At 41.3% G+C, this 24,975-nt stretch overlaps 2 protein-coding genes across 3 annotated transcripts in view; both read right to left on the bottom strand.

Moving 5' to 3' along the window:
- Positions 1-4,907, bottom strand: part of nck1b (NCK adaptor protein 1b) — a 30,580-nt gene extending 25,673 nt beyond the window's left edge. The window contains exon 1 of the mRNA XM_042067131.1: positions 4,706-4,907. The gene's annotated coding sequence lies outside the window, so the exon portion shown is untranslated. The remainder of the gene's footprint in view (positions 1-4,705) is intronic.
- A 4,147-nt stretch (positions 4,908-9,054) lies between these two features.
- On the bottom strand, positions 9,055-12,494 carry slc35g2b (solute carrier family 35 member G2b). 2 transcript variants are annotated; one of them, XM_042067892.1, is made up of 2 exons: positions 12,164-12,494; positions 9,055-10,673 (listed from the first exon to the last, which is right to left on the bottom strand). In XM_042067892.1, the coding sequence occupies exon 2, from the start codon at positions 10,625-10,627 to the stop codon at positions 9,368-9,370; it is 1,260 nt and encodes a 419-aa protein (XP_041923826.1). In that variant the 5' UTR covers positions 10,628-10,673; positions 12,164-12,494; the 3' UTR covers positions 9,055-9,367. The 2 variants fall into 2 exon arrangements, with proteins under 2 accessions (XP_041923826.1, XP_041923825.1); XM_042067891.1 differs by having other exon boundaries at positions 9,055-10,670.
- Positions 12,495-24,975: the final 12,481 nt, after the last annotated feature.

Here is a 24,975-nt window from a genome sequence, read left to right as displayed (position 1 = left end):
ATAAGAGGAACTGGGAAACAGCTGAAATACATCAGGAGCCTAAATATGGACTAGTAGACTAGCCTACATATGAGGTCAGGTGGCAGAATGTAGCAACTTAAAACAAAATCAAAACAATAACAATAAACCAATGGTGTACTGTGTATAATAAAATGTTATGCTAGTGATGCTAGTGAAGTCAAGTTTAGCAACACTCTACACTACACATCACCCAGTGACAAAGTCTGGTGGTAAGGAATTGTAAATACAACCAGTTAATCACATTCAGCTTACTTCATTCTGCAACATTGCGAATTTTCCCTGGACTAAGGCCAAATCCTTGTCCTGATATTCATGAATGAACAAACAGCTATGAAAACTTTATTTAAGCAAAAATAACATTAACCAAAGGAGAACTAAAAGAAGCAATAATAACTTAGTAAGCAAACTGAAAGCTGTGAAGAATTGTGGTGTGCTCACTCAGACAAATCATTCTCTCCATAAAAAGAAGTAGTGAACACAGACACAAAAAACAGATTTAATCAAGCACAGTTCAGTTCATAATAAACTAGCTGGCATTTCAGCGCATGTGTGTGTGTATTATATCTAACCAAAGTGATGGGTTGACACACACACACACATACATATGTGTGTGTGTGTGTATATATATATATATATATATATATATATATATATATATATATATATATATACACACATATACACACTGTGTCAACTCATCACTTAATGTTCAGTGTAGGTATTAGGTTACATAGTCCTCAGTTGATTTGTAGTATGTCATGTGGCATAATGCCTCCTCCTGTCTGATGCACAACTAGGTGGTGGTGCAGTGGCTTTAGTGTAGCCTAAATGTTTTGCTTCAATTAAACAAACTACGCCCGGCACTTTCTGACAGAGAAAAGCTTGCAGACCCCTAAAGTCGAGGCTTCTTCTGAATCTACTGCCAACATAACAACTTTGCATGTGGTGCAGTAGTGATGACTGCAGTCGCTCGACCAGACACAATTACAAAGAAATGAGGAAGTGATAAAGTTGTAGGTAATAGTTGTAGCTAGTTATAAAAGATCACATCCTGTATCTCAAAAAACAACATTATTCATGTTCCTTCATGTTAGCACTACAAAACTATGGAGCTATAACGCATGTGTTTCCCCTAGACTGGGGTAAAACAGCCTTTTGGCTAATCTCTTGGCAGCCAGGACCAGTAAGAGGGTGAAGAGAGGTCTACTTGGAGATTTTTGGATGTTTGTGAGACAAATCTGCTTGACAGAATGGGTGGGATGTGTGTGTGTGTGTGTGTGTGTGTGGGGGGGGGTGGTGGGGGGGGGGTTCCCATCTTTTTCCCAGTCAGATATAAATCATTCACACCCAACAGAATGGGGATGCCACACCTCCTCCACGTCTGAGAAAAATGGTACTTGATAAATTAGCTTCTCTCAATCTTCCTCAAACACAACTGTCTCAGTGCTGTGGGATAGTCTCGAGTCGGCCTCAGAGCAAATGCAACCCACCTCCACCCCAGACATAATGAAAGACTCTGGAAATGTCTGTCAGTGTCACAGTAATTACAGAATCTCACCAGCTGCAACAGGCCCCCTTCAACAAACACACGTCAGAAGCTCTTGAACTTGAGAGGCTTCAGAAAAGGTTATGTGCTGCTGCTGCTACTGTGAGGCATACTAGTACTACAGTAAATGACTGATGTTTTGTCTCACTTCAATGTCATTTCCACAGCTAATAACTGCACACATACCGTAGTTAAAAAACAGTTAAGTCCTCAAAGATAGAACACTGAAGAGACTTACTGTGGTCTTGAATCGGTTTCCTAAGTGTCACAACCCAAGTGTAGCCTCCTTGCCTAGTGTGAGTATGTGAAAGAGTGAGAGAGAGATCCTGTACCCTGTGTACAGAGGTAATTGTGTGTATGGGCCCAAATCCAGGGAGGAGAAAGGGATATAAGGCTAATCAAAATAATAAGGCTATTGTTGATAACTCTGCACATGTGTTGAAGTGAGGCTTTGTTAAATCACAGTTCACTAGTTTGCCTATCAGGATCTTTCATTTAGAACACTAAATAAGAAGCATGTTTGGATTGGTAGCTGGCCATGGTTCTGAGATCATGTCTATAAAGGAGATAGTGTGAGTGATGTCCACTGAAACTGTCTTTGGATGAGGGATAATGTGAGCTAAGAGCTACTAGTGAAGTGGAGGAGAATGGGGAAGAGGTGGAATGTGTGATGCAGAGAGGTAAGGCAGATCTCGCAATAATTTCACTAGTTTGCCCACTAGGATGCTTGATTAAAAAGCTAATAAGGACGTTTGGCTTGATAGTGGTCCTAGGATGCCTACAGCCAAGATTACGTGAGCGATGTCCACAGACACCCCAAGAGAGCATGCATGTGGCTGCTTTCAAAAGAGGTAGGCCTATCTATAGTGGAACAGATGCATGTAACATGATGTAATCTATGATTGCTAGGCATTTGAGGATCAACAGCTAAGCATTTTAATTGCTCCTCATATCACAGCTCCTCTCTTAATGGAGTCCAGATGTAGAAGAGTGTGTGGAACCAGTGACGTAGGGATGGGCATGAGTGACACAAAAACTTTGCGAATACTTGAGTGAAAAATATCGGCTACTGCTTTGTGTTTCTTTCGTTTTCCCCGTTTCTTTTTCAGGACACGGGCAGATAAATATAACTGTCCACTCTTCCCGTGGGCCTATGATTGGGGCTCTGCTTTGTAAAAGGGCATAGCATGTTAACTGCCGGCATAATAGGGGGGTGGAAAGAATCCCCCATTCCACATCCTTTCATAGAAGTTGTGGTATTAAGTGGCAATTAAGTGGCAAAAATACTTGATATGGGTGGAGACGTAGGACCCAGAATTCTGCTGCAGGTTTATACGCTAGCAAGAGAAGATGGGGTCACAGCATCAGTGCCTATTGCCAGTACCGTAATGAGAGTTGGGAAAATGTGCCTAAGAGTGTAAAGGTGGGGAGCAAAACAAAGTGGGAGCAAACAGAAAAGCATAAAGAGGGGGAGATCAAGGATGAAGGATGTACAGTAATGCACAGTACAGGGCTCTACTGGCCATACTGAACCTGCTACAGCTACTGCTGGGTAATACTGGAGTTCAGTGCAGGATTCTCTTGATTTAACCAGAGCCTTATAGATAGATCTCTCTCTAGGGCTCTGGATTTAACTGAATGAGCTCTAGAATGTGATGTCACACTCACAGGCATGCTATAACTACACACTATCATTCAATGGATGGGAGGCTCCTTGGTTTGGCAGTTCCGAGCTCTACCATTAGATGAAACTGCAGTTTGGGGAGAGCTGGGAGCCTGAGCTAGGTGACCAGGAGTCCTACTAGATCAAGAGGGGTGGTCATGGTGATCAGCTGTACCCCAAGTAATCCATGGATTCTTTTATTTATTTATTTTTTGAGGTATGGCATCCTCATCAGATAACCAAGTCAAAATAATACTTATGTATGCTGGAGCATTTGTGGGTGAGGAGTAACAGCTATCAATAATCCCCATCAAACTTTGTTAAGAAATTTTTTTTTATAAAAGACGACAATGAAAAATAATCACATTTAGGCAACAAGTAAGAAATAAAATACCCTGCACGACAAACTCAGGGGCATTTTTGACTTGATTTGGCAAAAAAAACCCCACAAAACCCTTCGATTACAGCACTTTCGAGAAAGTGGTTAATTCGCTATACGTGCTAAACCACACTTTTCACAAATGGGCATCCACTATGACTATGAATGTATCCAGCTTATGGAAGCGAAAAATATCTGAATAATGATTATAATTCAGAACAGTGAAGGGCAAAGGCAACGTTGTTTTAAAGTTTCAACGCTCTTCGTGGATTAAAGACAGTTTTGAATTCAACCTCATTGCCACACCTGGCAATGCCTGACAGTTGTGCCGCTACTTAGGATATGTCACAAAGACAAAAATAAGCATTCAGCATAGACGCCAATGCAGTACTAATTCCACAGTAACGTTACCGAGGATCACAAATACCCACCCTACAGTCCTCACAAATGGCCATTAGACGAATAAAGCCGCACGAGGACAATAATGTCACCTGGAGGTTTGCTGAACCCCTTGCAACCTCTCTTCTAAAAAAAAGGAATCGAGTTAAGTGGCCACGGATTCATTAACGTTGGGAGAAAAAAAATCAAAGCGCACTAGCCACATCAACAGTCAGCCAGCTAGCCGGGTGAAAACACCACACCACGATCTAAGATTAAAGCTGGCCTTAAACTCACATCCTGCCGCGCCGGATATGTAAAACGTATTAATGCAACAAATACAAACAAACGCAAATCTTCGACAACATTCACGTTAAGTGCAAAATCCTGCTAACGTTTATATATAACATTAACTGTTAGCTGGCTAGCCTACCCATATTTAAAAGCCCTCTGACTCCACAAGCATTGTAAATGCATCCTCCATCTGCTTGCCTCTGTCAGTTGACGTTACTTTAAGAATGGATTTATCTGGGGGGAATTACTACTATTAGTTCTTAAAAAATACGTTTTTCATTTCCATACGGAGATGGGTTAGCATTCAAATGCTAGGTCGATGGCTAGCATAGGGTAGTTGTCCTAGCCCTGCAAGAGTAGCATGTGTGCCAACCCTGATATCGGTGTGATCACAAATTATGTCAGCTTGGCGCGGCGGTCTTACCTGTCTGTGATTGATCTATCTTCGATTCAATCACTTGACGGTGCACTGCTTTAGGTATGAAGTCCAAAACGCAAAAAGTATAATGATGGGCACATCAGTATGGCTACGGTGCCAAGGCTTCTATTATCATTTTGCCTTGGATGGAGTGTGGTTCACGGTTCAGTCTGCAGCATGAGAAGTTCTCTTCGATCTAACTTGTTTCTACAATCCTCGCTGCCTTGGTTTTCATTGGCTGCTCTACTCAGAACACGTTTTTATTCGCCAGCGCTTCTGCCAATCAACTCATATGCCACGGGTCGAAGCCGTATGGACTGTGCGGCTACTCTGTCTCCTTTATTTAGAGGGGAAAACGCGAAGCCTTCTGAAGAGTTGTTGGTTGTGGATTCAAGGCGAGTTGATACGATTCAATGTTATATAGCCTACTCTCTATGTAACACTAGTCATATATAGTACTCTCTATGTAACACTACACAAAATTAAGGAATCATCAGCTCTTGAGTTAGCTGCTCAAGTCTAACCAACGTTGGCCAAATTACAATAGTAGCCTACTGTAGTTTAATGCTTAAATAATCTATCTACTTATTCTTCCTCTACTGGCATAGGCTATTTTGTTTTAGATGGAATATCTCTTTATAGTTGTTTGTTTTACTAAAAACGCCAGAGCCTCATCAAAAGAGGGTCCTTTTTGTTATTGAATATTGCGGCGCATGTTGGGAATTCTTAAGAATTTCTTTAGACACGACGTTAGTTAGGCCTACAGAGTAACCTATCTTGCTCTGTTGATGTAGAGTAGCCTACGCACTGCAAGCCTGTGACAGTTTACTTAGAAAATACCACCTCCACCTCAAGATGTGTTCCTCTGAGTCAGATCAACAAGGCTGTAGGCAACACCTCTCCAAATAGCCTGCATAACAAAAGGATTTGGCACTTAACTGTTGATGATTATACATTATCGTGTGTTTTTTATTGTGTATGTAAATTAGTGTGCATGTGTGCATTTGCTTTTGTGTATATGTGTACTTCTCTGTGTGTGTGGTGGGGTGTGTGTGTGCGTGCGTGCGTGTGTGCATGTGTCCCTTGCCTGCATGTGTGTGTGTTTTATGTGTCTGTGCGTGTGTGCGTGTTCGCTTGTGAGTGTGTATGTGGGGGGGGACTGGGGGTAATGGGGTGTGTGTGTGTGCCTGCATGTGTGTCCGTGTGGGTGTGTTGATGTGTGTGTGTGTGTGTGTTTGTGCATGCATGCGTGTACATGTTTGTGTTTATGTGTGTGTGCGTGGCGTGCATGTGTTTGTGTGCGTGCGTACCTGTGTGTGTGTGTATGTGTGTGTTTATGTGTGTGTGTGTGTGTGTGCGCATGTGTGCGTGAGCTTGTGTTTATGTGTGTGTGTGTTTATGCGTGTGTTTGTGTGTGTGTGTGTGTGTGTGTTTATGTGTGTTTGTGTGTGTAAATGAGTGCGGGTGTGTGTGCATGTGCAGTCACTTAATGTGCACATATATTCATTTATTGTATGGTCCCCCATGAACAGAATTCCACGAAACCTGGCATGCATTCAGAGGGTTTCAGCCAAAGATACTTGCGATTACGATGCCTCGTTTTTGCTTTTTCATTTTTAACTAGGTGTACAGGTATACTGTACATCAAGGCTATAGGCTATACATCAAATGAGTGGATATATGATGGGTTGACATGGGGCGACTGATCAAAACGGAAAACAATGGGTCATCCTTGTGGGCCTATATGCCCACCAAGTTTTGTGTACCTCGGTCTTTCAGTGTCCCGAGAATTGTTGACACAAAATTACTGAAGAGAAAAATGATTAAAAAAATCAGTAGGGGCCCCAGCTGTGGCGCAACTGGCTGGGGCACCTGCACTGTACGCCGGCGACCCAGGTTCGATTCCTGCCCCGTGGTCCTTTCCGGATCCCACCCTGACTCTCTCTCTCCCATTCGCTTCCTGTCACTCTCCACTGTCCTATCAATAAAGGCATAAAAAGGCCAAAAAAAAAAAAAAAAACAGTAGTAAAAAAAAAAAAAACTAAACGCTTCGCAAGTGCATGGAGCCATTTAAGGAGGAGGATTTTAAAGTTGATACGAGACCTGTGTAGCTGCATAAAGGGTGATGTGCTGCCATGGTTTGGTGTGTGTTAGGACTCTGACAGCCGAGTTCTGCACATATTGTAGACTGCCCAGGACCTTGCTGGGCAGACCAGACAGGACACCATTGCAATAGTCCGAGAGTGAGGGATTGAGTCTTGAGGTGGTATAAATCAGATTTGGTGATGTTTTTTTATATATGACTGGGATAAGAGGGTAGAGTCCAGGATGTTGCCCAGGTTGCAGACTCCTGAGAATGGAGAGATGGAACTGCCATCCACATCTAGGAGGTGATCCCCAACCTTTCTGAGCAGTGACGTGGGAGGCACCACCATGAGCTAGGTTTTATTGCTGTTTAGTTTGAGTAAATTAGCAGTAATCCAAGTTTTTATTTTCTGCAGGCAGTTGACAAGTGGTGTGTGTGGGAGCTGGGTAGAGGGTTTGGTGCTGATGTACAGTATAGTTGGGTGTCATCAGCAGTGGAAGCTGAGTCCATGGCGATGGCTTAACTGGCCCAGGGGGAGCATCATGGTGAAAAGAAATTATGGTGGGAATGGCAGGTGTTTTTATCTGTCCATCATTTGCTCATGAAAATCTACCTCAAAAGGGCCAAATTGTAATATTGTTAGCTAAGGCACAAACGGATACTAAACAGTGGATTCTATTGGCCATGGAAAATTAAATGACTCAACATTGTCAAGTTACATCCAAATCATTGCTGTACTCAGGCAAACAATACATTACATTTACTTATTCATCATACACATGGTTCAGAGTCCAGAAAGCTAATCTACATTGACTATGAGATGGTTATACCAGGTCACTGGTTGTGAACACAACTACACACTGACACCCACAAACAGACACACACACACACACACACACACACACACACACACACACACACACACACAAGCTCTGAAGCTCTGTTGGCAGAGGTGCAAGACAGTATGTGATGGTGCTCTTGCATGACACAGTACAGGAAGCAATCTGTTTCCTGCACAAACAGATGGACTTAGTGTATGTCCCATTGCACCCCTCCTTTTCATTGCTCTGATCTGACCACCACAGATAATATTCCCTTAAAAACTGTCTAAAGAGAGCAGGCCTTAATTTATCTTTATTATTTCTATTGCTAAACAGCACTGCAATTAATACAATTTAAACTGATTTGTAGTCTTGGTTACCTTGGCTCGCCAGTACAACATTAACCATGAGACTACATAACACTGATCTCTGAATATGATTACATCCAGGGATATCTCTCATATGCCACCTACTGGACTGGAGAGAAACATAAAAAACAAAATTTCATTAAATCAGATCAGGATGACAATTAATGCACTGTACTATGGGGGGGAAACAATACACATTTGATGCTTGTTTGTTACCATGTTGTATGTAGGCCTACGTCTTACATGCACATTTCACACACTGCTACACCTGAAACTGTAGTAATTTGAAATACTTATCAGAAATGTAAATGTTGCAAGTGATGCAACCTCTCCTCACCTCCCCATCATTAGGTTGTGAGTTGTGCTAAAACTTTACATTCAATAGCTGTAGAGACTTCTTGAATAAAGGGCTTCTGTGCCAGAGAAAGTAAAAAAAGAAAAAGAAAACAGCAGTGGCCTTAAAGGCAGAACTGGAGAAACTGCTGTAGATGTACTAACAAAAATGTATAATTTACAAAAACACAAGGCAGGGAGTCACCATATCTTGATCCTGCTGCATTATCATTATGATTCGTCTCAGAATGCAGATGTTTTACTTATTGTGACTGACTGCGAGGGTCTGCAGCACCTGCCCTTGATTTCTTTGCTGTCTCTCAGAGATGCTCATTATATAAAGACAGTAGCACAGCTGTAGCTATTGAATTCTGTATCATCATTTGTGACTGCAGAACGTCAAAGACACAAATGCCTTTTTACCCTCTTGCTGACCTCCATTTTCTTAAGTATTAATTGCACAAAAGAAAATCAGTAGCAGTGGTCAGAATCAATAATGGTTCAACAATTAGGATGGCTGTCTTTAAATCTAATCTTTATAAGAATTTGCTGAAAACATACTGGGATAGAATCAGTGTTTACCCTGATTTTATATCATGTGTATATAGCATAGCCATGAGTATCTAGAATAATTTGACACAGGACAAATTAATTCAGTTGTTTCTGAACCGTACTTGATAACTGTTGACAGTTAATAAAATGTTGTTTGGATAGGATAATGTTTGGAGTACAAATGCATCATGGAACATATTTATTTTTTATTTTGTCACGCAATAACATTTAGCAGAGACTTTACACAATTGCCACTCTTTCAACACCATATACACCATATAAAATAAATAGATGATATTTCAGACATTCATTGATTGCACATTGATTAGCAAACAAGTAAACACATCCATCGTACAAACATACATACAAACATTCACACTCACTTTCATACTAGTACATACACACACATACTGTACATCAACAATGCACACAGATATGCACACACACACACACACACACACAAATCCAGACAGATACCAATACACACACATCTAGGAATGCCGAGTGTTCATGGAGAGTCGAGGATCTCTTGGTAATCCTGTCGTACAGCCCGGCTCACCCAGTAGAGCTTGACTCCAGTGAGGGCGAACACGCTCAGCATGATTACCAGAGCGCCCAGCACATCATAGGCGGATGGAACCATGCGCAGCACGATGAGCTGCAGCAGCATGGCCACCACAATCTCCAGGTGCTGGACAGTGCTCACCAGCGCGGGGTGGAACTTGTTGAGGGCGTAGTAGACCCCCAGGAACGCCACGGTCGAGCAGATACAAATGCCAATAAGGTAGCCCCAGGTCTCCCCATTCAGAGGGATAATGGGCTCCTGCATGATGAACATGGTGGATGCGCCCCACACTGTGCCCGTCCACCCAAAGGTGAAGAGTGCAGTCCACATGCTCACCCGGTCCTTGATGGCGCGGTAGACGATCATGGAGAGGGCAGCGGTCAAGCCCGCCATCACCGTCATGGTGTAGCCAAAGGCCTCCTTCCAGAATCCCAGCGGTGACTTATCCTCGTCAGCGATGTTGGGAACCATGACCAGGCACAGGCCGAAGACACTACCCACCACCGTCACCACGTCTGTGTAGCCCAGCCGCTCCTCCAACAGCAGGAAGGCTAGCACTGCGCTGAAGACTGTGGTGCTGGCACGCCACATGAGGGTGCCATTGCTGGGTGGCACAATGGCAAAGGAGGTGTACGCACAGGTGATGGAGATGACATTGCAGACGCCATAGAGGAAGAGCCGTAGACGGTAGCCTTTGGGACCAAAGGGAGCCTCCTTGCGATAGAAGACCACTACCACTGACAATACCTGGATAACCGAGCGGATGAATATGAGCTCCAGAGAGGGCACGTTGGAGCGGTCAGCCGCCAGGCGTGTGATGAGGGCCACGCAGCCGTGGGCTACCGCTGCCCCAAACAAGGCGCCCCAGGTAACGCGTGAGGCCAGCACCGAGGCCTCGCCAAAGCTTTGAAGCTGACTGCCCACGCCTCTGTCCCGCATGGCCTCAGTGCTGGTGGGTCCTGGGGGCCGTGGTCGCGTGTCCATGGTGCCAAACAAAGTCCTGCCCTGTCCACCCTCCGTCACCAGTCGCTTACCAGGACTCTGATCCATGAAGGAGCTGAAGTCCTCGAAGGAGGGTGCATCATCATAGCCCTCTTCACCTGGCTGAGGGAAGTGGGTGGCATACTTCACTGTGACACTGCTGGGATGGATTTTGACTCGCTTTTTGGAGCCATACTGTTGTTTTGAGGAGGTTGGATCCATGGTTCCTGAACTCTAATCTGAAGGAGTTCAATAGAGTGCGGTGCTGCTAGGGAAAAAAAACAGGCACAGATTAATAATAATAATTTTTTAAAAATACAATAAAATTAAAACATTATCATTCATTTTAAGACACTGGCAACTTAAAAATCCATACGATCCGGTGCATCTTAGTTCCTTGATTTTGTTTGTGCTCATAAACAAAAAAAATAAATAAACATTTTGTTAGAAGCAAACAATCCGCTTTGCGTGGATCAAAACGGTGTCAGTAAACTATTTTTATTGCTTACTAAGGTACTACCACGGCTTCCCCAAATGCAGATGAGGTGCTTACATAATTCATAACTTACTGCCTCAGTGCTCCCCTTTTCAGGCTGTCTCACTCTGCACTTCCATCATTCTATCTATCTCTCTCTTTCTCTCTTTCTTCCTTCATCTCTCATGTGCAATGCAATGTCTATATTTAAGTGCTGTAGAGCCTGCTTAGAGAAGCGTGTTGAGGTTGACTCAGTTTGATGGCTGAGACATTATATAAGAGAGAGGCAAACCCAGAGGTTGGTTTACAATTCAGGAGATATACAAAGTGAAAAGAGAAAACAGCAAATACTGTAATTCCATTCAGAGAGAAAAATGATAATGAAATGGTAATATCTATCATCATGCTGCATATATGCATTAATTAATGTATGCATATATGTGTGCATATGTTCGATTCTACCAAAACAGAATGTAAATAGTTGTGGAAGAAAAAGAATCACCTTTAAGGATTTTAATTTGTCTCTTTTGTACTACAGAGTGATCGCTTCCAACGGAAATCTTGGTATGAGACTGCAACTACATAGAATCCCACAAGGGGTCTCTCTCTCTCTCTCTCTCTCTCTCTCTCTCCACTCACCCACCCTTTCGTTCTTGTTTTAAAATTATGGATGTAATTATAGTGTTCTCTGAACATCTTGTGTTCCCATGAATAGTGTTTTCTCTCAGAAATCAGATTTTCGCACGTCTGAGCCTTTTGTGCTCTCTGCTTCCAGCTAACAACTAGCCTCTTCATTTCACTATGCCTGAAGTCAATTTCCCACAATTTCTAAAATCATACAATTATCATATAGCCATGTGAGAAAACAAATACTATATCTTCCAAAACGAAAGGTAATATGAATGCACAACTTACCAGGACAAAATAAGCATTGATTTATATATTTTTTCACAGTTAATTATTTCACATAGTCTAAATAACAATGATAATTTAATATGACTAATATGGGCTTACTGTTGTGGACAGTAAAATGTAGGTTACAGAAACAGTACTGAAAAACGCCACAAACAAATCCGTGTAAAATGTCTCTATATAAAAACACCGATGCGTAAAGCAAAGCACTTGATGCCTTCAATAAAATAAAAACAATCGATAATATGTATTCCTTTTCATCCTCCTCGCCACCTCGCGTGTTTGCTGAACTATATCCAAATGCGATATGATTGTGAATTTGAGCGCAACACATCTCTCATCGATGCAAGACTGAATCCAAATAAACTCACCTTTTGGTTTATTAGATCCCACTGGATTTTGTTAGGACAAGCATCATATGAATGGTTGGCGTTCGATGCCGTGCACCAAATATATATAAAACTGCGCTTGCCATCTCCTCATCCGTCTCCCCGGATGTCTCCAAGAAAGCAGGTGCGTATGCACGAGACGCTCTTCAAACCTCTCTTAGCGTTTAGCGCGAAGGCTTGTTGGTGATGGAGGGAGGGAGCCTCGCTGCTTCTCTCTAACACTACAAATAAATAAAATATCCTTCACCAAACGCATGGGAGTGGGGGTTGGGTAGGGTGCAATTGCAAGTGTGGTCATGTGTGAATGGACATGCTGCCATACGTGATGACCCTGCATGTTTGTTATCGTCATCATTCAGAATCATGACCACCAGTAATGCCTGATGACTCTCATGATCATCATGTCATCAATATGTGAGTTTCTTTCACTTTGCACCACTAACTAACCCGTGCAAGACTCAAACTATTTGACCATTTGAAGGCCCAGGTAAGAGCTATTGTTCGGTTACAGTATGCAAACAGGCTTTTCACGTGCAACAATCCTGGAGCTCTCATTCAGTTATTGCCTCATGCCCCCATGCCCGACAGCGTTAGCAGATTTGGGTCATTAGGTTCCTTGCGTCTAGATGTTCCAGGCTGTAGTTCATCTTTATGTAGCCTATCTTAGTGACAATAATGTACTACAAGAGACTCACAAGTGCTAAAATATACCCGACTTGCACATATTTGCCTATGCATTGCAGGAGAGATTGACCGTTATATCAAATTATTTCACTGCTATATCTGCTAGGACATGATCCATAGTTTCAACAGCAGATGTGCTAGTGTAATAGCTTTGGTCATTTGCAGATGAGAAAGCATATAAACAATACTGTCTTCTCATGAATCACATAATTGTATGCATCGTTGGAAGACAAATAGCAGCTTTGTAATAATTATTGCATTCTGTTGATAGAAAATGATATCTTGTGAAGCAGCTGATTTCCTAATTTCCTAACTCATCATGGAGAGAGAAAAAATTAACTCGAAAGGGCCGACTGATGAGCCTTTTCTGATCAACATTAACATGGTAGCCTGCTGGTCCCATGTTTCCATAGTAACACTAGAGGAAAGTCGATCAGTGGGAACCTGATGTTCCTCAATCCTTTCTCCCCAACATGCACACGTGAGCTCTCTCTCGTTCTCCCTCTTTCTTATCACTTAAAAATCCAAACAAACTGAAAAAAGGAAATGTGCCTTCAAGCAAACCAAAGAGCCTATAGATTTTGTCTATTATGGTGCAAACAATGTTCATGTGTGCCCTCCATATACAGACATAGGCTACAGTATATGGCAAGACATATTTAGATCTGACTTTGAATCCAGAACGATGAATAATTTACATCAGTCTGAGAATTCCCTCTTCCTCACTCTGAAATATGCCAATGGATTCATTTCTTGTACTAAATTGACTGTTGATCTTTTTGTTTTTTGGACAAGTCCAAATTCTCTTCTGATCAACTCATTTCATAGACAAAGGTAGGCTAATTATTTCAATAGTACAAATTCCAAGAATAATATTTATATAACCATTATTTTCATTCATTTTGTTTTTGTGCATGATACAATGAGCCCTCTTCAATATATTTTGTGGACACAATGCAAGTGTGCCACATTTTTGTGTTTTTCATGAACAAAATACAATACAGTTTCATACGATTTTATTATTCATTTATGCATTTTCAAGTGTAGAAGGTATTCTGTCCCTTACATTTAAGTTTCTGCTGTGCTGATGTGATGTGCGCTGGTTTATGGCTCATGGCATCAATTAGCATCCTCGTTTATCTTACTTAGAGTTGACTGTGTGGCTTAATCCACAGATGTGGTGAAGCACTGTTTCGTTATGGTTTTCTAAGGAGTAACCCATTGCTTAAAATAGTGGAGAGCTGGGATGAGAACATGGTGTTGAATCTTCGCATTGTATCGCGGAGTGATTTATTATTATCTGTGCAAAGTCTGAGTTGAAATGTCCAGGGATATTCCAACTCATGGAACGTCACTCGGCCAATCAGAAACAAATAAATAGTTCCATAGAACCCAATTATTGTATAATGCCAGTTTTGAAATTAACTGCCCTGGGGTATAGAAATAAGTGTACTCAGGTATTCATTCTGACCTCTGTGGTGTGGAACATAGGAGGAAATGCCTGTTTGGCAAGTGTAACGTAACTTACGAAAAGGGTTAGAGAACAAGATCATTCTGGAGCTTTTCCACACAACGCCCCTGGCAGGGATAGAGGCATTGATTTATTTGACAAACATGGTGGATGCTGAATACATTATAATGAGAAAGGTGAGTTTTTTTTAGGAGAGCAGCCTAAAGGATTTGGATCAACATCCTTATAGTCCTGTCAATCAACAGAGTGACCCTCCACCCACCCACATGCTTTTTGTACAGCCTTTTCAGGGCGGGAGTGCTGTTCTTTTATTCCACCTCACCATTCTGCACCTACATGGAATTGGAGGAGCACATTCCAAAGAACACATTCGTCTCCACTACATTTCCCCAGGCTGCTACAGTTTTGGGCTTCATCAGCTTGAGTCTGGCAGTTGAATATTCCAATGTCAATACATTTATCTCCTCATTAAACCAATATTCTAAGATGGTTTGATTCTCTGCCAAAAAGCCAAAACATTATTCCCCTATGTATTCATTCAAAGTTCAAAACATATCATCATTTAACAGACTGGGTCTGGGGTTATCATAGTCCAGAGTATTTTACCCAAACCATTACATATGTGAGTCCATAAAGTGTTCACTACACAATCCCACAACATATGAAGTACTGTTCATCATGTTGACTTTATTTGGTTCAGTGTAAACAACCAAAGCTGGCATAATGAGGTGTATTTGGGCGATTGGGTGAGATCTCTGTGTAAACAAGGCAACAGTTATCTTTCAACAGTTATGTTTCCCCCTTTGATTTTTTAAAAAGGCAATGCGGTTTACAATGTCTTATGATGGTTCACATCTCAGCATGAGCACACTGCAGCCTACTAATGAGGAGCCCACTGAGTTAAAAATATGCTCAGCTTATCTAAATCGGGTCTGCTTTACTTTGGCACTGATGCCATATAACCATAGCTATCTAACACATCCTATTTCCATTTGGACCTGTCAAAGTGGAAAGGACTGCTAATGAGTTATTTCTAATTAGTAGAGTCTCTAATCTGCACAACATGGGTACTGTTCAAGCTATCTCTTTTTCTCCATATTGACACAGCAGTGGCTATACTCTGTATTCAGATAATGCAGAATGATGTGTTATAATATGGCTACTAAACTAAAAATGTAAATGTCCTTGTTATAAATGTTTTCACTTTAAATAACATGACCACCACCATCACTATATGGGCCTTTGTAAGCATGAAAGTATGGCACTGTATCATGACCATAGCCTCCAGGGTTACATCTCCTTGCTGGATCCCCAGGCTTCTCTCCAGTCTAGAGTACCACATATTCCCACTACAATGATTAGATATTGGGAAACATTGCCTAGGACAAGGACATGTTCTAATCATTGCACCCATGAACACAACCTTTCTCCATTTTATTCTCTATTTCCCCCCATTTGTGTTTTATTATTACCCTTTCCTCTTAATGCTGTGGTGTACTGTGTGACTGACTTTTGTGATTCATGTTGGACCGCACACTCTATGTTTATGGGAGACCTCTATGGTGTTTTGAAGGTAAAAGGCTATCAATTCCCTCCTCTCACTGACCGTGGTCTTCTCAGAGCTGCAGCCTGTAAATGCCATCAGATGTGCCATTTCAGAAGAGGGCAAAGGTAAGAAGCAGACTCCAAATTATCTTTCACCACAAACTCTTTTAAACACACAATATTCACATTTTATACAGGACAGAATCTCTCTGTCTCTTTCTCCTGCTCTCTATCTTTGACTCCTTTTAATCTTTTCAGCAAACACGATGGTACTAATCCTCATAATTTCAATAATTCCACAATGAAAATACATTGTGCATATACTGTAAATATTTCATGGCATTCTTTATGAGCCATTGTTTGTCACGCAAAACATTTGCATTTCATAATTCTTTATATTTTGGTATAAAATTCCCTTTCATGTGTTTCCTCTATGCTCTTCAATCATTGTTCTTCTTTATCTGCTTTCACCTACTTGTGTGCTTTTGCTATCCAAACCATTTGGCTTTTTCAAAGTTAAGCCAGCGCAATGGTGTTATGGTAATGTTCTCTTTTATTTAATTTTCCTGAGAAAAAAGATGTATGGAATGGTATAGCAGGTAAAGAAAGATGCTATGTGCTTAGTCTGTATCCATTTGTGCTGAATGCCAGTTTTCTGTCTCCTAGAAATAGTGTAAAATGTCTGGCAAAGCTGTTAACCCATGTTGTGAACCACCAACTGATCTGGGCAGAGAGCATGTGCGGGGGCTAGAGCTCTTGTCTTTGGTGTTCAGAATAAAACATTGTTAATTACACAGGCACAGACAGTCAGTTCCGAGTCAGACAGGCTTCACACAGAGAAACGAGACCTCTCAGAATGGCTAATGAGTCTGTGTTTCACAAGAAAAGAAGATGCACTGGTGAATGGCAGCCTATATACCTGAAGAAATCCACTGATGTGGTTTTGCATTTTGAAGGAAAACACTGTTTTCCCTATCTGTACAAAATCCTCCCGTAGTGTGATGGCACAAGAACTAGCCTGACTCTGATAGCCACAGTATGAGATGTACAGATGGTCCTATAATTAAAGTGTGTGTGTGTGTGTGTGTGTGTGTGTGTGTGTGTGTGTGTGTGTGTGTGTGTGTGTGTGTGTTGGTAGGAGAGTTTGTGAGAGGATAGAAAATGGGGGCGAACAAGAGGCGGATATGAAAGGATGGTGCATGAGACATATAGGTGAAAAAGGCAGAGAGACGCAAGATAATTGGAGACTGGAAAAAAACCCAAGTGAAGATGGATGATAGTAGAAAGGGGTTTCAAAGGTGCTCTCAAATGATTTCATCTACATTTTAAACCCATACACTGCACTGTTAGAAATGTTAGGGCCAACCAAGTGACAGCCTATTATAGTCGGCCAATGACGGACATATGTTTTCAGAGATCAAATTGAATATGAGTGGTCATGTGGTCCTCTCAGTGCTGTGATCCCACTATTATGTACCCAGGATGCCTGCCAAACCACAAATACATTTGAGAAACAGCCACATGTTACAGTTTGAAAAGCGAATGTGCTACAGCTGTCTGTGGCATGCTTGAATGATAGCCAGTGAGGACGTGCAGATACCCCCAGAGAGCCATGGAGGAGCCATCCAAAATCAATCATCCCACCTGCTTCAGACACAAAAAAAAAACAGAAAATAGAGAAAGGAGGCATGATTTAATTGGTGAGTAGGGGACAAATGCAGCCATGGAAGCCTGTCAGCTCTTAAATGCCTGTCAGAGACAAACAGTATCTGTCCATCTTCTGACAAGTTTGATCGTATCTGCTGCCTCACAAACAGCTTTTGTAATGTCTGTTGCCACTAAAATCTCATTTTGGCCCATCCCACAGTGAAATATTATGCACACTCTCCCGTGCAAAATGCTACTCCCAGCCAAAGCCGTTGTGACAGTGTTGTGATTTAACCATGTCATTATGGTGTCCTCCATTACATTAGATGAGGGGCAGAGAGAGATTATTCCAGTTACATGAGGAATGTATCATCATTTGTGTTGCACCTTCAGCCCTCGCTGGCAGTTAAAGGGTTACGGGAGCAGAGTGATTTGTTTAGAAACAGAGCTACTCATGCATGAACATGTCTAGCTCTACATGGCTCTTCATTACCATGGTGAGATTGAAGTAATTTGGGGGCATTTCATCCTACCAGAGATTAACGCTGAACAGTCTAGAATACATTCTGCTATATGTCTTCATAACAGCATATCATGAGCATGCAGCTGAAGGGATACTTGTCCTGAAAAACGTACATCATGACTGAATTTTTTCTATAAAAACATTGAAGAAAACTAGTATAAAGATATTTTTTTCTATAAAAACATTGAAGAAAACTAGTATAAAGATATTTTAGCCTACAGCATTTGAATGTACAGTAACAAGTTGGGAGGGAGTAACAGTTAGCCAACTAGTTCAAAGCCTAAACAGTGTAGACAACCTTAGTAAAAACACTGGTGGACGTCATTCCAAGCTGATGTGGTGTCTTGCCTTATTCAGGTGTTACCATTGCAGCAGCAGTCACAGCGTTTTATGAAATAAATGTATGTATTTATTCATTTTTGGTCTGACAGGGGTTTTTTGGAAGCTGCAATGCAGGGTACCATTTCAGTATACAGCATAACATAGAGTTGTCATATTGATGTGATGACAGTGAAGTGTATCGACAGCATCAGTGTTGTGTTACGCTGTTGTGCAGTAGGCTATAGAATATAGGCTATAGGTGTGCTTGGGTCAACTGCATTAGGACTTTGACCAGGCATGTGGAGCATATGCACTAACATGAATTAGAACAGATTGACTTAAATAAAAAATGCTGTCTTAGAAGAAGTGGCAGTTGATAACGACTAGGGAAATGACAGTGTTGTTCACCTGCCATGGGGCAAATGCCACACTTACATCAAACACATTTTTAGAGGCACTGCTAAAAAGTTCTTAGTTCTCAAGAAAATAATTTCTTGCAAGGAACCTTCTAATCCTTCTGAGAGGAAAGCCAGAGGGAGAACTAAAGCCCTGCTGGAGTAGAGCGATACCATGTCAGTCACTGTGACTGACACCCAGCTGCCACCTCTAATGTTTATTTGGCTGCACAGAGCAAAAACAGCAGGAGGTTTCACTCAGTTTGTATCCCTGGTGGAGGACTGAGTTTAAATAAGCTGAGTCATCATTCCAGGGAGATTTATCTTTGCAAACATCATCAGGCACACGTAAAACATGTCAGCCATCATTCACGGATTGGAGGACCTACTAAGAAAGATGGAGGAAATTCATTTTGTCAAGATGCTTTCAGCAGCAATAAGCAGCAAAGAGAACTGACCGTAATGAAATGACAGAAGAACCAAAAACTTGAGTGATAGACATTTTAATTAGTGTAACACTGGGGAATAAAAGCAGCAGTTCAGGGATCAGAATTATCACACATAAAACAATTCCATAATATAAGATACAGTTGAAGCCAGCAAAACCCCAGATATTAAGAAGACCTTTCTGTATAAGGTGTATTGTCTCATGTCAAGTTGATGTAAGGATTTATCAATTGTCATAACCTGTGATGGATACGCTGTTCGCACACATGATATATTAGTATTTATAGCAAATGGCAGACAGATTTAATCAAGCATGAAACAGGGGTTGCACTCTCAGCTGGGTACTCAAGAGAATGTTCCGGCAATATCCCTCCCCACAATCTGGTCGCTGTGACTGTTTCAGCACACATTGTAAACCACAGGAGGGACTGCATTTTTGGCACTACATCTGAATAGGACTGAAATACATGAAACTTGACTTTCCTTTGTATAGGGTTACTTTTCAGAAGACACCCACTGTGATGACATAGAAGACACTGGGACCTCTCTTTGTTTTGTCCCATTTTTCTTGTGGTGGGGGAATGACATGGAAGGTAGTGCAGGATCTGGATGAGGTTTTCAGTTGATCCCAACCCACCGCAGGGCAAATGATCAGTCTGGTGAAGAAACATTCTGTCATGCAATGTGCTGTTACTCTGAAGTCTAAACAAAAGCACAAACCCTTATGTTGCACAGTTCTAATCTGTGCCAGTCAGTTCCCTTTGGTTTGTTTCACCATTTGTTCCTCTGCAACTTTGAAATAACTGGAACTACAGCATAAGAGGTGACTCAATGTGCCGATTTCTTTCGGAATTTGATCAACAGTCCAAAGAATCTCAACAAATGGCTTAGATGCATGTGTTTTCATACTGTTCAATCATAAAAGGTATCTGATGTGCAGTCTTTAAATCATGTTATTGTGAAGTACACAAGTAGTAATATTTGCCCCCAAAAAGGCTATGAAATACCAATGAGGAATAGAATAAGCAAGAGACTTCATCATCGATGAAGACAAGAAATGATGCAAAGAGTGCATTATGCTGCACATAAATAAACTGATGAAGTGCAATTATCTGGAGGGAGAACTGTGTCTAAAGTACACAGCACATGTCTCACATTGCCTTATCATCACCAGCAGGTAAACAGAGGTAAATGTAACTTGACAGGCTACTTGCAATTCTGCAGGGAGACCATTAACCAGCATGTGTTATAAACATTACCTATTCTAGTGTGGCTTCAAGGTAGATATATGTACATGACTGGCAAAACAGTACATTTTCAATACTGCCCTGGCTGTTGTTTATCCTTGCAATGCTATCCTGGCAGTGTTTTGGTCATGTGGAGCCACCATATTGCATGTGGGAAGAGTAATCATCTCCTCCACTCCATCTGTGACAAATCTTTTTCTTTCTTTATATCTATCTAAATGTTCTGTTGTTAAGCATTCTTTAAAATGCATTGTATTGCATAGAATTTCATAATTATTAAATGACAGTCAAGCCCTCTAACATCTAGGCTATGGGATATGATTCTTAACATAAAAAACGTCACTATGAGAAGGATCTTAAATTGTAAGGAGGAGGCACGCCAAACAGTGTCCCAAATGACAATAGCATCCAAGTAAGTACAATATCTCCCAATTATGACTAAGTGACAGTCTCGCTCCATTTCCAACCCAGATGCTACATTCAGTAGCAACAACGAGGTAAACTAAACTGCACTGAAAATTAGCTCCCATTTATACACATGGGTGATAATTAGCTCATGCAAAAGCGACAGAAAAACACAGAAGAAATGAGTCATGCATGGCCTCTGAAGTTTTTTTTTTCAACTAAACAGTGAGTGGATGTTCGCCTGACTGGGTACTCTTCCAGTGGTCAACCAGCACAGGCTGATCAGCAAGCCACTTAGCTTTGAGCAGAGTGAACAGATGGAGAGCTGTCATCGGAATCATCCTTACCGTCATCCTTACAAGAGCTTGTTCACGAGAGAAGCCTGCCTTTGGCCTGTCACCTTTCCTCACTCACACATGATTGAATGGAGGGCAAGATGGAAGGAATCCTATATATATATATCTGCTTGAGAATTGTCATATCTGCATTAATGTTAGAGAGTGAGAGAGAGAGAGAGATAGAGATGTCCAATTCTTATAATTCTGTAGAAATACAGAATAACATTTTGGTCATGTTAAATTCTGGGGTTACTTTTTGACAGCTTATTATAATCACATTTCTGAGAGGGAGAGAGATTATTTTAATTTGACATGTGACTCATATACGCCTATAATGTCTTAAGTTGTATGTGAAGATTAAAAGCTTAAAATCAGCCTCTGGTTACATCTCTTCTTGAGGCTGATGGACTTTTAATACCCACAAGGTAGAAAGCAGAGGGATGCAGCAAAAATGTGTCAGCTACTTATACAGTATGCTTGTCAGGTTCTAGAGAAGATTCTTCCCCAGTTTCATTTACATCCCAATTTCCCAAACTACAAGTGATTATTTATTTGCACCCATTATCAAGTTTATTCTTGTAAAATAAATGTGGCGAACTGATCTTATGATCTTATTAAGGACACAAAATGAATGGATGGACAACAAAATATGACCTCTTCTCGAGAAGAATGGAACTAAAGGGAGAAAATAATACATTTTACTGAGAGGAACCTAATATCGTTGCCTTGTATGGCTTTGTTGCCTTGTCTTGCTTTTTCTGTAAAGCAAGGGCCCAAGTAGCATGCCCCATGCTGATCCATAATATTGAGCTGCAGCTTTAGGTCTTTGCTTTGTGTTGAGCTACATAAAAGGAAGGGGAGGAGTCACTAAAGAGCGTCACCTTGGGCCCTGTCATGTGTTTATTAACAGCATAGATGAAAGCCCCCCTTGTCCTCATCAGCCAGGGAAGATAAAATGCCCTCAAGAGGATTTAGCTTCAGTCAGGCCATTAGACTACAGCACTGTAGTAGTGTAGAGGAGAGGACGCAAGTACAAGTAGCCAGGTGGACATTACTCCGACCACAAGCTATACTGTATGGAGCTGAACTTAATGATCATTTACACTCACATGTTTTAGTGGTTGTGGTGGTGGCTGGGTTAGGTTTAGGAATAATGATGCCCCATTTCTCTCTCATGGTCTCTGTCCTTTCTTTCCCCCACCTCTATCTGCACATCTGCATGGTATTGCTTTGTGTCTGGCTTTCTGCACATGCACAGAATGGCAGTCTTATCAGATGGAGCAAGATAAGGAGCAGACCATGAGCTTGCCTTGTGGCATGTGATAGAAGTCTAATGTGGTTTGATAAGAGTCATACAGAGACACAAAGAGGAAGGAGGGAAAGATAGTTAAACATGGAGTTGGACAAAGAGAGGACATTTGGGGGAAAAGCCAGGACAGACAGACACTGACACACACACACACAGACACACACAGAGACAGACAGACAGACAGACAGACAGACAGACAGACATAATAACTGTGATATGACAGAGCACATCACAACAATTTCCATACCATAAGACTAGATTAAGAAAAGTATTTAATACATATATGGAAGTCTGGAGAGTTCTCTTTTTGTGGGCACCTCAGGTGTGCAGCATGGTACTGCTTGATGGATGGAGACAGATCTTTTTCAGACGGGATCAGCACGTCAGCAAAGGGTCTGTTATCTTCAAGGTGATGCCTCGGGGGAAATATGCTGCATATTTTATCTCACTCAGTCGCTTCTTTGTGAGAATCATTTTAACATCACCGGAGTGCTATTGGTGTGGCATTGAAAAAAGCTAATACATATTTGACAAATAATAACTCAAGATAGACAACATGAGATGCTTACCGATAATCTTAAAGTCATTTTATTTTGCTATAGTGGCTCTACCATAACAGTTTCTAAGGTTGGCATTGCAATCTCGGTGTATATTATCAGACTCAATATTCTAGATTGAGCAGAGCAGTTCAGTTCGATACAGATGCTGTCAACCTCAATGAGAGGCAAGCTATGTTTCAGATCAAATAAACTGACCTTGGTTGTTAGCACAGTTAGGCCATAAAAAGGTCATGGTTTCAAACCATTGAATGAACAAAAGATTCACCTACTGAATGGTTTGTTCAATTACTCAGTATAAACTGACAGAAAGTCCAGGTTCTCCAATAAATGATTCAGAGTTTGAGTTTATTTCCCACATAAAAGCAACAGATAAGGACAGGAAGCTCAAGACAGCCTCAATGAAGAGAACAGACTGCACAAGTGAAGTCAGGACCATGCTCAGGTACATCATTTGCAGACAACCCAAAAGGTTTCTGAACTCATTAATATTATCAGTTTAAAGTCAGACCACAGACGGTGCAGAGGCGGGCTTGTGAGTGAGTTTTTTGAATATATATCTTGTATGTCAGCTCGGAGGGAGACGCCGGAAAGGATTCAGAGACAGATAAAAGGGTTTGCTGGTTGTTACCCCGTGCCTTTGTTGTCAGCAATCAGGGTAAGGCTATTTATATCACAGCGCAGTATGAACTGTGTGAGCATGTGTGCGCAGCATTCTGTATGTGCATGTGTGTGGATGGGCATTGTGCTACATCCTTTTAGATATATAAATAAATACATACAATAAAATCTTTTGTGATCAGCTGGTGATTTCTCAGTCAATATATGCACATCTATTAGGCCTATCTATTCATTCCTAACATCTGTCTGTCTGTCTTTCTGTATGTTCTTCATATATCTCTCAAACTTGGCATGTGTCTTTCTAAGGTCACAAGTGAGTGAAGTGTCGAGATTGATGCTGGCTGGATATCAAAAATACAAAATACAAAAGATATCACTAAAAGAAGCATTTATCGTCTTTTGCCACTCTAGCCATTCCCTTCCGACACACAGCACTGTATCATTGTGCCCCTACTGATGTGTCGTGACTGATGTGTCGACAAGATAACACTATGAGATATTATCTTGTCTGACCTCAACAATATAGAGAGAATATAAAATATATAGAGAATTATGTTTACTGAATGTTTATTCTAAGCAATATTGAATGCTTAGTTATAACAATGATATTACATGAGCATGTAATTGTGTGACGGGTTTTCTACAGGAATGGGCATGGTTTCTATGGGCACTACACTTACATGCAATTTCCCTATCAGCAGCTTGTTTCATTGCCAACTCTCACATGAAATGTAAGCTGTACTGGACTGATGCTGTGGGGGCCAGTGTGTGGGCATGAAGAAACATGAGCCACATCTCCCAACAGCTGGCTATCTTCTGGCTATCCATCTGGGTGCCAATCCACATCTGAACACTGGCTGATGTACTGTACATGGAGAGATGGCCCAACCTCCCTGTGCCCAGGCAGCTGAACTCTGACCTTTCATCTTGACTATAGCCCCCGCGCAAAACTGCTCCTCCCTTTAAAGTGGCACCGCAAGGAGAAACTGAAAGGTCAGTCCCTGAGAGGATAGTGTAAGAAAATGTCCCCACATTTACAGTTATGTTTATGTGTTTTTGTACTTGTGTGTGCCACAATATAAATGCAATACATTCAATAAAATCGTAAAAAAAAAAAAACTAATAACAAAAAATAACTTTTGTGATTCCAAATAAATCAGGCATAGTACAGGACATGGCTTTGATAGGACATACTGTATAACAAAGCACACGACACAACACATAATGATGGCAGAGACAGCCCTTACAGAAAAAAAAGAACATGGCAGAGACAGTAGACATGAC

This window comes from Alosa sapidissima, chromosome 17, assembly GCF_018492685.1.
Source record: "Alosa sapidissima isolate fAloSap1 chromosome 17, fAloSap1.pri, whole genome shotgun sequence".
NCBI lineage: Eukaryota > Metazoa > Chordata > Actinopteri > Clupeiformes > Clupeidae > Alosa > Alosa sapidissima.
Note: the sequence above shows the minus strand (reverse complement) of the source record. Positions and strands in the feature narration are given on the sequence as shown.

Coding starts and splice junctions, on each gene's coding strand:
- slc35g2b (XM_042067892.1), bottom strand. CDS start 10,627: ATGGATCCAACCTCCTCAAAACAACAGTATGGCTCCAAAAAGCGAGTC.